The sequence below is a fragment of the Arvicola amphibius genome, chromosome 3, assembly GCF_903992535.2.
Source record: "Arvicola amphibius chromosome 3, mArvAmp1.2, whole genome shotgun sequence".
Taxonomy (NCBI): Eukaryota; Metazoa; Chordata; class Mammalia; order Rodentia; family Cricetidae; genus Arvicola; species Arvicola amphibius.
Genome location: NC_052049.1, coordinates 105,600,651 through 105,618,458, shown reverse-complemented (window position 1 = coordinate 105,618,458; position 17,808 = coordinate 105,600,651). Strand labels below are relative to the sequence as shown.

The 17,808-nt window shown below is 38.8% G+C and overlaps 1 protein-coding gene across 1 annotated transcript; it reads right to left on the bottom strand.

Moving 5' to 3' along the window:
• Nucleotides 1–380: 380 nt before the first annotated feature.
• Nucleotides 381–1,310, bottom strand: LOC119810232 (olfactory receptor 145-like). Its single transcript, XM_038323612.1, has one exon. It carries the CDS (start codon nucleotides 1,308–1,310, stop codon nucleotides 381–383), a length of 930 nt encoding a protein of 309 aa, XP_038179540.1.
• Nucleotides 1,311–17,808: the final 16,498 nt, after the last annotated feature.

Sequence of the window (17,808 nt, the reverse complement as noted above, 5' to 3'; positions counted from 1 at the left end):
CTAATACTGAAAAAAATACTTATGATTTTGGAAAAATATCTAATAAACTCTGCTCTCAACCATAAAAGAATGATGGGATAATCATTCTTTACTGTCTTTACTTCTAAAATTTTCTTGATAATTAACTTAACTTTGCATAATATTAAATAGTTTTCATTTCATAGTATTCTGACCACTGATATCTATTCCTACTTTTTGTTTTGTTTTGTTTTTGGATTTTAATGTTATTTTAGTTGTTGTTGTCATTGAAGTTTTTCAAGACAGTGGATCAAATCCAGGGTCTCATGCACATGAGCAAATGCTCTGCAAATGAGTGACTCCTCCAGTCCTATGCTTCAAATGTGCTAAGAGGTCCTTCTAAAACAAGTACAGATTCTTACTTAGGTAAACATGCTTTTCATCAAAGTTTTTCTCAGTGCAATGTGGACATCCTTATTCCTTAAACTGTAGATGAAAGGATTCAGCATTGGGCCCACAATGGTATAAAAAATGGTAGATACTTTATCTTCATCCCCAGATGTACGAGAAGGCTTAAGATACATGAATGCTGAGGCTCCAAAGAAAAGAGAAACAGCTACAACATGGGAGCCACAGGTGCTGAAGGCTTTTGACCTACCCCCTGCTGAATGGATGCCAAGGATGTTGGAAAGGATCAAGGTGTAAGAAATAAAGATAGTCAGACTGGGCACGATTACATTGACACCCACAACAATGAAAACGACCAGTTCATTAATGGCAGTATCTGTGCAGGACAGCTTCCTGAGAGGAGGTATATCACACATGTAGTGATTGATGATGTTGCCATCACAGAAGCTCAGACTTAGCATGCTACAAGTATGGGCCAAGGCTCCCACAAACCCCATCCCATAGACACCCACCATCATCAAGTGGCAGACCTGATGAGACATGGTGACCTGGTAAAGCAGGGGCTTACAGATGGCAGCATATCTGTCATAGGCCATGGCTGTCAAAATGTAACATTCATCAATAACAAAGAAACAGAAGAAAAAGAGCTGAGTCATGCACTCCGCATGGGAGATGGTGTTCTGCTTCACAAAACTCACCAGCATTTTGGGTGTTATGACAGAGGAGTAGCAGAGATCTGTGAAGGAAAGGTTGAAGAGAAAATAGTACATGGGGGTGTGCAGGTGAGGGTTCAAAACAATCAGAACAATCAAGCCCAGGTTTCCCACCATGGAGACCACATAGATTCCTAGGAAGAGGAAGAAGAGAGGCAGCTGGAGCTCTGGCTGCTGTGTCAAACCCAGCAGGATAAACTCCTTCACTGAAGAGTCATTAACTAATGCCATTCTTCTCTCGGTCCTATCTGTGAGAACAAAAACATTGTAACATTAAAATAAAATCCCAACCCCCTGTAACCTACCCCAGTAAAATAAGATTAAGAACCAGAATTGAATGTTCAACTCAAGCTCACACTTCTCCATGCTTTTGCTTTCTACATATCATGGGTGTTCATGTGCAAAAATAAACATAAAAGTGTGAAAGGTCATTTCTCTGAAAATAATATTCAGGGAACCAGTTACTGTATTTGGTTCTACTGCATCTCTGTTGTGCTTCTACCATCAAAATCTACCTCTTATTTAAGGTTCAGTAATTATCTCAGAAGTGAAGACACAAGGCATATCATAGATTCAAGGTGTTCCGGGAAAAGAAAAACAGGAATGTATCCACTTCAATACTTACCCCTGTGCAAGGAAAACTCATCAGTGACCTAAGTCCTCTTTTCTCTCACAGATGGGCAAGTACTTAATGTGTTGAAGAGCTATATGGGTGCATAGCCTCAAAAGAAGTGTGTGTGTGTGTGTGTGTGTGTGTGTGTGTGTGTGTGTGTGTGTATACACTTTTCTGTTGTTACTACATTTGCCTTCCTGATGATGAGGGAAATTAATTTTGGACTGCCAAAGTCAGAGCCATCATTTCTAGAGATTATATAAAGTCATGATAGTAAATCATTATTTCTAGTTGTGACTTTTCCAAGGTTGTCTTCTCTAGCCCAGAGGTTGTTAAATAGCATCTACTGGTGTATTTAAGAGCCAAGTGATTATGACTCAAGAGAGCTTTATGATACTATAATCTTAGGACCTCATTAAATATTGAAAAGTTTTTCTCTCCCAGGTATTTTCCCCAAGAGATCAGGCTTTATTGCTATGGTACTTAGGGACTAGTTCAACAGTAGTGACATTGGCTTGTTAGAGGTATACAATTTTGTTTTCTATTTATTGTTTAAAAATTTTATACATATATACACTGTGTTTTTACCAAAGTCACCCTGAATCCTTTTTCTATAGTTCCTCCCTCCAACCTCTTATCACTATACTCTCGTGATTGCACCTTTTTTTCTTACCTGTTTAACCTACTGTGTCCACTCAGTATTATCAATATATATATGAATGTAGGGATATCTATGTGACTATAAGTATTCTCTACAGGGTCCCATTCTTGAAACTGACTATGTTTCTTCCAGTAGCCACCAACCAACAGTAGTTCTTTTCCTTGAAGTAGAACTTCATAACTGTATCTTTCCTCATGGCCTGTATTTTGTAATGTTTGATTTTACACAGGTCTTATGCATACTGTTGATATCAATGTGAGTTTTTCTGAAAAGTGAACATGTTGAGGCCTCAAAACATGGTTTCAGTGTAGTTACCTATCACCTCTGGCTTTTGCAATCTTCCCACCCTAATTTACCTATGATCCCTTTGTCTTGGGAGAAGGGCTATGATGTACAGGTCCCATCCAAGACTGAGGACTCCCAAACTCTTGTTCTCTGCCCATTGCCTGGTTATGAATGTCTGTGTTAATCACCATTTATGCCAAAAAACCCACGTCCCTGATGAAAGTTGAAGAATGCACTAATCTATGGGAATAATTTATTATGGAAATTTATTAGGAATCAGTTTAATATTATATTCATGGCAGAAAAGCAGTCATATGTACTTCCCTGGGGAACCATGACTATCTAGTCTCAAGTAGCTTGCCCTAAGAATTATGCTAAATGAGTTTTATCAGTAGAGCAGTCTGAAATCCAAACAGAAAGTGCTTGCTCACTCACAGAACACGTGCACCCATGCAACAACAGAGGGTATATTCTGCCAACTCAGAAATTAATGTAGATCTTAGGATCCACAGCTACATAAAATTGATGATTTTTATTGGTCTTTGACAGCATGCCTACACTGTAAGTTCTATCAAACTAGAAAATAGGGATGAAACTTCTACTCAAATAAGAGCTTCATTTCCCCATGTTTTGACTTGAATATATGGTATCTTCAGCAAAAGGACCTCACCATCAAGTTATGCACATAATCAAGAGCAGTAGCAGTAGCCTGTAATATTGGAGGGTTCTTTGGGATACAACTAGCATACAACTCCAAACAGGTAACCCATTCCTGAATTTCACTTTTATTTGATAGCTTCAGGAGTTTAGGAGGATTCTTGTCTCCCAATTAGAAAGTAACTACATTTAATTCTTTTTTATACAAGAATATATCTTAAGATGTTTATATAGAAGAAGGCATACACAAAACTTTCCAAAGGTTTTAGTGTTAGTTATCGCTCCCCAAATGCCCCCATCTATTATACCCTCCCATATCTTGTCCCACTCACTCCTCCTGCTGCATTAGTCTCCATTCTTCCTTCATCCCATCTGTGCTCCAGATTTACATACATTTTCTTCCTGTCACCTTGGGCACCTTCCAAATGGAAAAGTAGGAAAACCTGTCCAATATACAATGGATTCTTTGTACTTTCTGTCACTAGATGAAATCCTATATATTAGTTTAGAATATCTTCTTTTGTACATACCAAACATACTTCTTAATAAAAGGCTATAATGTCAAAGGGATTTTGTCTATTTCTGAAGCACTTAAAATAATTAAGCCTAACATATGAAGGAGATGATCTATAAAAATTGTATGGAAGAATGAATATGTGAACATCCTTTCCCAATTCTCTAAGAATGCCTACTGGATATTGCTCACAATATTTGCCCCAAAGGCAAAGAAGTATTGGGAACAAAAGTTCTTATTTATAGACAAGAAGGTAGACGGTGATGGCAATCAAAAAAAAAAAAATGTTCAGTCACAGTTACCACCCAGAGGTAATTCCAGATTAATGAACAATAGAAGAAATACAATGAAATGCCATAACTCTCATCCATGAATATCACCTTGATCTTTGAAATAATACTGATAGTACAAGGTGTCTCTTTACATATAATAGTTGCATAGACTGAAATCAGAGAAAAATTTGTAACAGTGCAGTATAATGATGTCTGAAATGTCAAAATCTAGGTTCTATTCATTTTGTAGTGTTTTTGGGATCCATTAAAATGTTCTATTCTTTTGTAGAACACAACTAAATATTTACAGTACTTAGAAAGATAAATATGACCTGAGAATAATAGGGAAAATGACTAGAAGGGGAGGGAGAGAAGTAGCATGAGTTTCAGAGGAAATTACAGCAGTGGGAACAGAAGAAATGGTGAGAACAAGGAAGTATAGGGTAACAGCAATAAAGAGGAAGAAAGAAGGGAAAGGAAATTCCCTGAATTAAGAGTAATTCTTTGAGGAGTTCTGATAAACAAAATACAAAAGAGATATTACAAGGAGGTTTCAGCAAAGCTTCTAGTAAAATGGATACAGGAAAAACAAAAGGAGGAGAATCCTCCAAAACACCAGCCTAAGGGCTGACTACATTGTAGAGTTGTCACAAACAGAAGTTAGAAAAAGTGAACTTTTGGTTAAATTTTTACATTTAACCTTAATCTGCAAAGGAAAGTACAAGTTTGAAGTAGAAGAATGCACTAAGAAGAATAAATAAATTCAGAAACAAACACTAGACTATGGCAAGAATCATATCTCTACCATTTCATGTCCTTTTTATTTGCTCTGTTTTTAAACAACCCACCTAGTTTTATTTGTGCTAGACATATACTTAGGGATCTAGGGTCAACCACTTGACCATGATTGGCTTAAAAGTTCTTATATACTTAAAGATAAATGACTCTTTCCCCACTAGGAACTCTAAACTCTCAATAGTTCCTCAGAAAGGGGTATTGTTCAGGAGCTCCTCTAACCTCCATATTTCATATTCCTACATCATCTAACAGGGCTACTAGGCTAGGGAGAGTCAACTTTCTTCGGGGCCACTGGAGATTGCAGAAATTTCATAAACCTGGACCTTCTTTAATTCGGCTCATTGTCATTTGGCTTGATTGAGATTTTTGCACTGGCAGAGAGCTTGTGTTAGGAAAATTCCTAACCCTTGCCTTAGGACAAACAGGATTTATTTTTAACCAATGGAATGAATACATATTCAAATCATACAAAATGTTAATCCTCCAGCATCTCCCCCTTTCTGTCTAATTAAAAAGGGAAGTTTTAACTTTAACATAGTAAAATGCCATACAATAAAACAGTTATCAAGTAAGATTTACAGTTACAATATCTAGTCTATTTGTATTTCACAGATGAGCTTAAAGTTTTACATTTAACTTATCTTTTATCATAAATAGGAAAAACTATAGCTATAATTATGTAGTCGTCAACTCCATCAAAGACTAGAAAAGAATGAATGTTGCCTAACTACAGAGTCATCAGACTGTCTGGACAGTCACCAAAATTTCTATGTAATGTTGGGGCATCCATATTTGGTTGGCCTAAGGGCCTAGAATATCTGAAACTTTTCTGTGAATTCTGAAGGACTGTCATACTTTGTCTTGGAAAGTACAGCAGTTGCCCTATTTTGCTTCCTTCTGATCCAGGTTTGTGGCAGCACATAGAAGTGGATCTGACCCACCTTGCCTAAACATCAAAGAGTTCAGACCTGTTCTTGTTCTTTGAAGGTTATATGACAGGAAGTATGAACTAAGGTGTAATTACTAAGAGGATGTTTTGATCTAGGGTGAGTTTCCATGATGTTTTAGGTATTAAGATGGTAATTACTTTACTTTGTTTGTTCCTTGAATTATGGTAAAGAAGTCTCTTGCCTTCTCCTTCCTCATTGGATTGTGGTATGTAAAGGCTATGAGAAAAAAATAAAGACAAGGTAAACCTGGATATAGTAGTAAAGAATTTCAGTAATTTTGTTTCCAATGGAATGTTGAGCATAAAACAGGCATTCCTTATAATTTCAAGGGCAGGGAATTGTGGAACATGCCTATGGCTCCTTGAAAACATAATTTCAAAAAATAAATAAGAGTCAGTTATATCCCCAGTCACCACATAATGCATTGAACCATGCCCTTTTTGTTCTAAATTTCTTGAATATAGATGCCTGCAAGCAATCTGTCAAAGATAGATTTTTGGCATGATGGCACCAGGGTGACCTTTGCTAAAGCAAAACAGAAAGATCCTTGCAATGAAGGACCAGACTCTGCCTTAATATGGAGCTGAGGGCATGATTGTGTTTTTCATAGAAGAAGAATAATGTTCTATGACTGGCTGAACATTTGGTGCAGTGGGTGGATGATGCAATGATGTTATGGATGCTGAGGTCCCCACTCCACAAATAGTTCCAGTGAGATTGTTGAAACTGTGTTCCTGACCATCCAATGTTATCATTCTACAGTCTGAAAAGGGAAGGAGATCATTGTGATGGTTGGTGATCCTGAATTCCTGCTAGACCAGTTTTACAGAATTTTTGGAGCTATGTGAGTCCTATTTACTTTGGAGCTGGCCCAGGAATGCTGATTAAATATTTGGCTGGTGATCTACAAAATACCTTGTGACACAAAAGTTATCTTTGCCAGTATGGTATTTAATCTGCTGTTGACATAGAGGACCTGAGGAACTGGAACCTCAGAAATTTCCCCTTAGGGAAAAGATTTGGTGAATCAAGCAAATACTATTATGGAGGCAATGTGTGACTAAAGCCCTCTTCAAAATATGAGAAGTGGCATAAAAGTTTTTGCTTCTCCTCAGGGACTAGAAAAGTTCAAACGTATCTTTGTAAGTTGGTAGCAGCAATACAATTGGACTATCGGAGAGTAAAAAGACTCATGGCTCACCCACCACAGACACATTATCAGGTGGTGGTGGTGCATGCCATTAGTCCCAGCACTCAGGAGGCAGAGACAGGCAGATATCTGTGAGTTTGAGGCTAGCCTGGTTTACAAGAGCCAGTTCCAGTGCAGGCTCCAAAGCAACACAGAAAAACCCTATCTCAACCCCCCCAAACAAACAAACAAACAAAAATGCAGAAACATTTTCTTATTTATTTTTTTGTTTAGGATGAAGTTATGAGAATTGTAATTTGAACAATTGTGTGTTTATTATTAATTTTCTTTTTTATTTTTATTTTTATTAAAAATTTCTGCCTCCTCGCCTCCCATTTACCCCCTTCCCGCTGCACTTCTCCTCCCCCTCCTGTCCAGAGAGCAGTAAGGATTCCCTGCCCTGTGGGAAGTCCAAGTTCCTCCCCCCTCCATCCAGGTCCAGGAAGGTGAGCATCCAAACAGGCCAGCCCCGCCCCCTCCAAAAGCCAGTATGCGTAGTAGGATCCAAATCCAGTGTCTTTGTCCTTGGCTTCTCAGCATCCCTCATTGTCCACCATGTTCAGGGAGTCCGGTTTTATCCCATGCTTTTTCAGTCCCAGTCCAGCTGGGCTTGGTAAGCTCTGAATAGATCAGCCCCAACATCTCAGTGGATGGGAGCACTCCTCGCAGTCTAGACTTCCTTGCTCATGTTCTCCCTTCTTCTGCTCCTCATTTGGACCTTGGGAGCTCAGTCCGGTGCACCAATGTGTGGCTCTGTCTCTATCTCCATCCATAGCCAAATGAAGGTTCCCTCACGGTCCTGACTTTCTTTCTCGTGTTCTCTCTCCTGATCCTCGTCACGACCTTGGGAGCTCAGTCTGGTGCTCCAATGTGGGTTTCTGTCTCTATCTTCATTCATCGCCAGATGAAGGTTCTGTGGTGATATGCAAGATATTCATCAGTATGGCTATAGAATCTGGCCTTTTCCAGCTCCCTCTCCTCAGCTACCCACGGAACTAGCTGGGGCATCTCCCTGGATAGCTGGGAACCCCTCTAGAGTCAAGTCTCTTAATAATCCAAAAATGGCTCCCTTAATTAGGATATAAGCTTCCCTGCTCCCATATCAACCCTTCCTATATCCCAAGCATCCCATTCCCCAAAGCTCTCCCTATCCTCCCCTTCATGCTTTTCTCTCCCCATCTCCCCTTGCCCCCAACCCACCCCACCCCCATGTTCCCAATTTTTGCCCGTCAAACTTGTCTACTTCCAATATCCAGGAGCATAACTATATGTTTTCTTTGGTTTCACCTTCTTATTGTCTTCTCAAGGATCACGAAGTCTAGGCTCAATGTCCTTTATTTATGGCTAGAAACCGATTTTGAGTGAGTACATCCCATGTTCATCTTTTTGGGTCTGGGTTACCTCACTCAGGATAGTGTTTTCTATTTCCATCCATTTGCATGCAAAATTCAAGATGTCATTGTTTTTTACCACTTAGTAGTACTCAAATATGTATATATTCCACACTTTCTTCATCCATTCTTCCACTGAAGGGCATCTAGGTTGATTCCAGGTTCTAGTTATTACAAATAATGCTGATATGAACATAGTAGAACAAATGCTTTTGTAATACGATTCGGCATCTCTTGGGTAAATTCCTAAGGTGGAATTGTTGGGTCCTGGGGTAGGTTGATCCCAAATTTCCTGAGAAACCACCACACTGCTTTCCAAAGTAGTTGCACAAGTGTGCATTCCCACCAGCAATGGATGAGTGTACCCCTTACCCCACAACATCTCCAGCAAAGGCTATAATTGGTGTTTTTGATTTTAGTCAATCTGACAGGTGTAAGATGGTATCTCAAAGTTCTTTTGATTTGCATTTCCCTGATCACTAAGGAGGTTGAGCATGCCCTTAAGTGTCTTTTGGCCATTTGAACTTCTTCTGTTGAGAATTCTCTGTTCAGTTCAGTGTCCCATTTTTTAATTGGGTTAATTAGCATTTTAAAGTCTAGTCTCTTGAGTTCCTTATATATTTTGGAGATCAGACCTTTGTCTGTTGCGGAGTTGGTGAAGATCTTTTCCCAGTCAGTAGGCTGCCTTTGTGTCTTAGCGAAGGTGTCCTTTGTTTACAGAAGCTGCTCAGCTTCAGGAGGTCCCATTTATTCAATGTTGCCATTAAAATCTGTGCTGCTGGGGTTATACGTAGGAAACGATCTCCTGTGCCCATTTGTTGTAGAGTACTTCCCACTTTCTCCTCTATCAGGCTCAGTGTGTTCAGATTGATATTGAGGTCTTTAATCCATTTGGACTTGAGATTTGTGCATGGTGATAGATATGGATCTACTTTCATTCTTCTACAGGTTGACATCCAGTTATGCCAGCATTGTTGAAGAGGCACTCTTTCTTCCATTGTGTAGTTTTGGCTCCTTTATCAAAAATCAGGTGTTCATAGGTTTGTGGGTTAAGATCCGGGCCTTCTGTTCGATTCCATTAGTCAACTTCTCTATTTTTATGCCAATACCAAGCTATTTTCAATACTGTAGCTCTGTAATAGAGTTTGAAGTCATGGATGGTAATGCCTCCAGAAGTTCCTTTATTGTATAAGATTGTTTTGGCTATACTGGGTTTCTTGTTCTTCCATATAAAGTTGATTATTGTCCTCTCAAGGTCTGTGAAGAATTTTGTTGGAACCTTGATGGGGATTGCATTGAATCTATAGATTGCTTTTGGTAGAATTGCCATTTTTACTATGTTGATCCTCCCAATCCATGAGCAAGGGAGATCCTCCCATTTTCTGGCATCCTCTTCAATTTCTTTCTTCAAAGACTTAAAGTTCTTGTCAAATAAATCCTTCACTTCCTTGGTTAGAGTTACTCCCAGATATTTTATGCTATTTGTGGCTATTGTGAAAGGTGATACTTCTCTGATTTCCCTCTCTGCTTCCTTATCCTTTGTGTATAGGAGGGCAACTGATTTTTTGGAGTTGATCTTGTATCCTGCCACATTACTGAAAGAGTTTATCAGCTACAGGAGTTCTTTGGTGGAGTTTTTGGGGTCGCTTATGTACACTATCATATCATCTGCAAATAACGAAAGTTTAACTTCTTCCTTTCCAAATCGAATCCACTTGATTCCCTTATGTTGTCTTATTGCTATTGCTAGAACGTCAAGCACTATATTGAAGAGATAAGGAGAGAGTGGACAACCGTGTCGCGTTCCTGAATTTAGTGGGATGACCTTGAGTTTCTCTCCATTTAATTTGATGTTAGCTGTCAGCTTGCTGTAAATAGCCTTTATTATATTTAGGAATGACCCCTGTATCCCTAATCTCTCCAACACCTTTATCATAAAGGGGCGTTGAATTTTGTCAAATGCTTTTTCTGCATCTAATGAGATGATCATATGGTTTTTATCCTTCAGTTTATTTATATGATGGATTACATTGATAGATTTTCGTATGTTGAACCAGCCCTGCATCTCTGGGATAAAGCCTACTTGATCATAGTGGATAATTTTTCTAATGTGTTCTTGGATTCTGTTTGCCAGTATTTTATTGAGAATTTTTGCATCGATGTTCATGAGTGAGATTGGCCTGTAATTCTCATTCTTGGTTGAGTCTTTGTGTGGTTTTGGTGTCAGGGTAACTGTAGCTTCATAAAAGGAATTTGGCAATGATTGTTCTGTTTCTATATTATGAAATACCTTAAAGAGTATAGGTATTAGGTCTTCTTGGAAGTTTTGGTAAAATTCTGCATTGAAACCATCTGGTCCTGGGTTCTTTTTGGTAGAGAGGTTTTTGATAACAGTTTCTAATTCTTCACGACTAACAGGACTATTTAGAATGTTCACCTGGTCCTGGTTTAACTTTGGTATGTGGTACTTATCTAAAAAGTGTCCATTTCTTTTACATTTTCCAATTTCGTGGCATACAGGCTTTTGTAGTAAGATCTAATGATTCTCTGAATTTCCTCTGTGTCTGTGGTTATGTCCCCCTTTTCATTTCTGATCTTATTAATTTGCTTGTTCTCTCTCTGCCGTTTGATTAGTTTGGCTAATCTTGTTGAAAAAATCTTGTTGATTTTTTCCAAGAACCAGCTTTTTGTTTCATTGATTTTTTGGATTGTTTTCTGTGTTTCTATTTTGTTGATTTCTGCCCTCAGTTTGATTATTTCTAGTCTTCTAATCCTCCTAAGTGAATCTGCTTCTTTCTTTTCTAGAGCTTTCAGGTGTGCTGTTAAGTCTCCAATGAGTGCTTTCTCTGTTTTCTTTAAGTAGGCACTTAGCGCTTTGAACTTTCCTCTTAGCACTGCTTTCATTGTGTCCTATAGGTTTGAGTTTGTTGTGTCTCTGTTTTCATTAAATTCAAGAAAGACTTTAATTTCTTTCTTTATTTCTTCCTTGACCCAGGTGTGGTTCAGGAGTTGACTGTTCAGTTTCCATGAGTTTGTGGGCTTTCTGGGGGTAGCATTGTTGTTGAATTCTAATTTTAATCCATGGCGATCCGATAAGACACAGGTTGTTACTAATATTTTTTTGTAACTGTGGAAGATTGCTTTGTTACTGAGTATATGGTCAATTTTTGAAAACGTTCCGTGGGCCGCAGAGAAGAAGGTATATTCTTTCCTATTTGGGTGGAATGTTCTATAGATGTCTGTTAAGTCCATTTGGTTCATTACCTCCATTAAGTCTTTTAATTCTCTGTTAGGTTTCTGTCTGATTGACCTGTCCATTGGTGAGAGAGGAGTGTTGAAGTCTACTATTAGTGTGTGTGGTTTGATGGCTGCCTTGAGTTCTACTAATTTTGCTTCTATGTAAGTGGGTGCTTTTTTATTAGGGGCATAGATATTCAGGATTGAGACTTCATTCTGATGGATTTTTCCTGTTATGAGTATAAAGTGTCCCTTTCTATCTCTTCTGATTGATTTTAGTTTGAAGTCAACTTTGTTAGAAATTAGTATGGCCACACCGGCTTGTTTCTTGGGACCATTTGCTTGATAAACCTTTTCCTAACCCTTTACTCTGAATAGATGTCTGTCTTTGTGGTTGAGGTGTGTTTCTTGTAAACAGCAGAATGTTGGATCCTGTTTTTGTATCCAATCTCTTAGCCTGTGCCGTTTTATAGGTGAATTGAGTCCATTGATATTAAGTGATATTAATGACCAGTGGTTGTTAACTCCGATCATTTCTTTCTGTAGTAGAGTTTGTGTGTTTCCCTTCTTCTAGTTGTACTGGTGAAGGGTCACTAGATGTCTGAGTTATTGTGGGCATTGTTGGGCTCCTTGGTTTGTGATTTTCCTTCGATTACTTTCTGCAAGGCTGGATTTATGGCTACATATTGTTTAAACCTGTTTTTGTCCTGGAATACCTTGCTTTCTCCATCGATGGTGAATGCAAGCTTTGCTGGGTATAGTAGTCTAGGCTTGCATCCATGTTCTCTTAGTGTCTGTAGCACATATCTCCAAGACCTTCTGGCTTTCATGGTTTCCATTGAGAAGTCAGATGTAATTCTGATAGATTTCCCTTTATATGTTACTTGACCTTTTTCCTTTGCAGCTCTTAATATCTGTTCTTTATTCTGTATTTTGTGTTTTGATTATTATATGGCATGGGGATGCTTTCTTTTGATCCAGTCTATTCGGTTTTCAGTAGGCTTCTTGTACCTTCATAGGAATATCCTTCTTTAGGTTGTGGAAGTTTTCTTCTATAATTTTATTGAATATATTTTCTGGGCCTTTGAGTTGTAATTCTTCTCATTCTTCTACCCCAATTATTCTTAAGTTTGGTCTTTTCATGGTGTCCCAGATTTCCTGGATGTTTTGTGTTAAGAATTTGATGGATTTGTTTTGTTCTTTAATCTGTTAGTTTATTTCCTCTATAGTATCTTCAGAGTCTGATATTCTTTCTTCCATCTCTTGTATTCGGTTGTCTCTGTAGTTTCTGTTCATTTACTCAGAATTTCCATTTCCAGTCTTCCCTCAGATTGTGTTTTCTTCATTACCTCCATTTCATTTTCCAGGCCTTGCACTGTTTCCCTTACCTGTTTGATTGCTTTTTCTTGTTTTTCTTGTTTTTCCTAGGTATCTTTGAGACATATATTTATTTCATCTATCTTTTTATTTGTCATCTCCATTTCTTTATGGCAGTTTTTTACCTCCTGTTTAAGGTCCTCTATTATTTTCATAAAGTACTGTTTAAGGTCAATTTCTTCTATTTCTTCTGGAGTAGGATATTCAATTCTTGTTGTTTCGGGATGTCTGGATTCTGGTGATGTCATGTTGCCTTTCATGTTGTTGGAGGAGTTCTTGCATTGGCATCTGCCCATCTCTTCCTTCAAATGGAGCCAGGAGGGACTTGGTGTCTTAGACCAATCTTTGCTTGACTGAATCTGGTTGAATCTCCTCAGTGCCGGAGCAGGAGCTATTCCTTGCAGCACAATCTGAAGGAGCCCGCACTCCCTTTTCAGAATCCTCAGAGTTGCCCGGAGGCAGCCTCTCACCCCTTTGGGTGGATGGCCTTAGTGCAGGAGCAGGACACTTGAATACACTAGGGAAGGCCATGCAGATGGAACTCCACCACACCAAATCAGGGATTCCTGGTAGCCCATGGACACCGCAGGGACAAAAGGGCCAAGGTGGGGGCAGGGCAGGATGGAGTATCACACAGCGAACCTTGCAGCACAATCTGAAGGAGCCCACACTCCATTGCAGGAATCTTCCGACCTGCCTGGAGGGAAGCCTCTCACCCCTCTGGCTGGATGGCCTTAGTACAGGAGCAGGACACTTGAATACACTAGGGAAGGCCGTCCAGATGGAACTCCACCTCACCAGATCAGGGATTCCCATCCAAATGGAACTCCACTGTCTATTATTAATTTTCATACTAGAATTATGTATCAAGTATATAATGTTCATAATAAATCAGTTCATTATGAAGAAGTTACTGGTTAGAAAAAGGTTAGAGTTTATCTGATAAAAATTTGACATAATGCTAATGAGTCCTTAGATTTTACATGTCTGAAAAGACAAATTTGGACTTTGATGCAGGTAAAACTGCTAAGATATTCTACACCAACTTAAAAAGGCCATCCCATCTTGGTCATCCCTTACTCCTTTTTTAGAAGGTACTGTGGCCTTAGAAGCATGTGTATTGCAAAGCATTATCTGATTGCCCATAATTATCTAGTTACTTGTGAACATTTTAAATAAAAAGTGCATGGTGTCTAGTTACATACTCTCCCTTAACACTCTGTGAACAGAAGCTGGTAGTCAATGAAGAGTACGATATTCTGCCCTCCAGGCAATCTAAGACAGGATATGCCTGACAGAATTTAAGTATTGATGATGGGTAACTCTGAAAGGTTGAAGAAAACAACCTAAGACAGGAAGAGTTGCCTGTCCTATGGCAGAAGAGGAGGCTTTAATAAATCACTTCACAAAAGGGGACTCTGTGGGAACCCACAGAAGTAGATCTATTCCACTTTGATGAAAGGCCAGAGAGTTCAGACTTATTTGTGCTCCTTCAATGTTATGTGACAAGAGGTTTGACCAAATGTGTGGCTATTAAAAGAATATTTTGACCTAGGGTGTGGTTACTTCTTGTTTTGGATATTAAGAAGGAAATTACTTAATTTGTTCTTTCTATATTGGTAAAGAAGTCTTGCCTTCCTCTCCTTTTTGTTTTGTTGTACATAAAGTCAATGAGAAATAAATGCAAAGAGAATCTTAGTATATACCAGATGACCTCCAGACTCTATCTGCTGTCTGTTTTCTATCTTTCTCAAGCCTCACTCTTCCGCCCAAGCACAGGTGAAATTGTCTGGCCATACCTGAGCAGTTTGAACAGTAACTGTCAGAAATTGAGATGAAGACAGTTTATTTGCCCACATGCTTAGCTTTCAGCATAAGGGAAACAAACTACATAAGGATTTTCTTCAAAGCCCAACATCCTCTTTGAAGTAGTGCTGCCAGGAGCAGACACGCCTGACTGTTGAGAAAAGCTAGGTTTTTAAATATAGTAAGTGCCATATTCTGTAGGTCTTTGAAATGTTTGAAAAAATATCTATCTATCTAAAATACATTTTTGTATATCTAGAAAATGTAACTAAAATGACTTTGGTTGACTATTATATATGATTAACTGTATTTTTGTAATTTTGCATTTCTAATTATATATTACATTTTTATTTGAACTGCATAAACACAATACCTTAAACAAGAATAAAAAATGTTCATACAGTATAATAAATTTGCATTAATGAGCCAAAATCTATACCACTGTTAAATATTTTAAGGTTAGCAGTTGTTTTTTGGATTAAAGTAGATTTAAACAGCTACTCTTTTTTCCATCATTTCTATATCATATTGAATGCACTGTACGGGGAGTGTGCAGTGCTAACGCATGGGCGGACTGACCATTCCAAACATGATTCCAGTAAAGGGGAGCAACCGTAGCCAAAGGGGAGGGGGAAACTCACTGATTGAAACCAGGAAGCCAGTGGTGGGAGTGGAAAAAGAACCCGGTTCAGGATCCTGACCCTGGCAGAGGAGTTTTGGGCAAGGGTGCCTATCCGACTCACAGCACCAATTTTATAATTTTTGTAAGATCCCCAGTGGGCCCACGGAGCAGCTGGCAGTGGGTCCCGGTTCCCCAGTCCTGAGCAGCGGGGTCCGAGGTGGCAGGTCCCTAGCAGCTGGTGGCCGGGAAATGCTGGCGGGTCCCTGTTGGCAGTAGGCAGGAAGGCTCACAGAGCAGCCAGTCCCAGGCAGAGATGGCTGCCAGTTCCAAGCAGATCCCAGCAGGTCCCAGTACCTGGTCCCGAGCAGCGGGGAGGGCCCAGCCATGTGGCACTGGGCTGGTCTCAGCGGGCTGGTGGGTGTGAGCAGGTTGAGGGTAGAAGACACATGGGCAGACACATCATACAGAATAGAATTAAATATTTATTACTTAAAGGAGGGGGGAAAGAAAGGAGAGCGAGAGGGAGAGAAAGGGAAGAGAGAAGAGAAAGGAAAGAGACAGAGAAGGGAGCAGGAGAAGGGAAGCGCACATGCCAGAGGGACAGTAAGAATTCAAGATGGCAAAAGGAGGGAGGGGCCGCTGGGAGTGGGCGTGACTTGCCTCTTAAGATACAAAAACCATAACAATATCCACATTTCTATTTTAAGAAAGAGATTGAATATGATCAAAAACAATTTGTAAACAATCCTCCTCAAATGAATCCAAACATTCATAAACAATATTTTGGAATTTGGGCTTTGTTCTCTAGACTATTTCCTGCTGATTGGTGGGCACAGGTGATCTTTTAGGGACACTGAGAAAATTTTAAGATTATTGTTAAGTCTTGACTATAGAAATTTGTGAGGCTGGATCATCTCAATTAACAGTCTGGAGGCAGTTCTGGATGCTGGATTATCTGGACTATTGTTTTCATGGATGTATGGTCTCTTTGTTTTAAAAATGCATAAATGTTTAAAGCTAACATACATATCTATATTAGTAGAAGTACAGATTGTGCATTGTACACAAGTAAGCAAAAGATGATTATTTTTATTATGAGTTTGAACAGGTAAAAAATTCATCACATAGCTTGTAGTTCTACGTTTATTTTATTTTATGTGTGCAGACATGATTTTAAAGAATCTTCCTCAGTCAAACTTAATTTTCTTTAACCTGAAATGAAGCCACAGCCTCTCATTTCCTGTGAAAATAAAAAATAAATGTCTTTCCCAAAGTAACATATCTTTTGACTTCCATACTGTATCAAGACTTTTTAAATTATATAGGTTGGTCTAACCAAACAGCATTTACAATGAAATTTCTCTTATTGCTTTTGCTCTCTCATCAGTAGTCAAACAATTCAAAGACAACAAAATAACAAAGAGTATCCAGACTCCCTGTTTATTTTCCATGTTTACATTGCTTTTTAAATATTAGTTTAAGTTTTTTAAAGACTATTTTTTAAACTATTTCTTTTTGTGACTGTCTATAACCTTTATTCTTTCTTAAGCCTATACCATGCTTTTGTCAGAGACACTGGATCCTTTTACAATTTTTTATCTGAATTTGTCTTTATTGTATCTCTCTTTTTCTGATCACATGAGTCTTTAAACTGCTAACCTGAAATAAAAGGCAAAAGCAGCAAATTTAGTGGCTGACTCCACCTAGCACCTTGGTCTGTGAGACCTTAGCTTCATGGCAGAGGAACTGGCAGGATTCAGGATTTCCACCCCAACTCTGAGGAGTTAGATGCCGCCGAGTAGTAAGTAGCATGCCACCAGGTACTCATAAACTCCACTTAAGTGTTTGGTAGCTGGACCTCTCAAAAGAGCCACCGGTTTTTGCTACTAGCACTATTTCTTAAAGGAGCTATGCCTTTGATCACCACAAGCAAACATAACCCACTAGAAAATAGGCAGATATCAAGAATTCCTGCTTGATTCCATTGTTTTTATAAACTTTATTAGGTTTTATGTGAAAGTTTTGAGCCCACATTGGACTGCCATATGTAAGTGGAGGCAGAGCTTTTTTTTTTTTTATCATGACCACCCAGTCCCAAATAATCACAGAAAAACATACATTAATTACTGAGTGTTTGGCCTATAGTTAAGGTTTATGACTAACTATCTCTTATAACTAAATTAACCCATTTCTATTCATCTACATTTTGACACATGGTTTTACCTGTTCTCTAGCAGTTCTTCTTTCTCTGATGCCTGGCTCATACCTCTGTCTTCCAATTCTGTCCCTATCCCTCTTCATGGGCGTCCTAGATTGATAGTTCTGCCTAAACTTACCCTGCTTGCCATACGACAAAC

Coding starts and splice junctions, on each gene's coding strand:
- LOC119810232 (XM_038323612.1), bottom strand. CDS start 1,310: ATGGCATTAGTTAATGACTCTTCAGTGAAGGAGTTTATCCTGCTGGGT.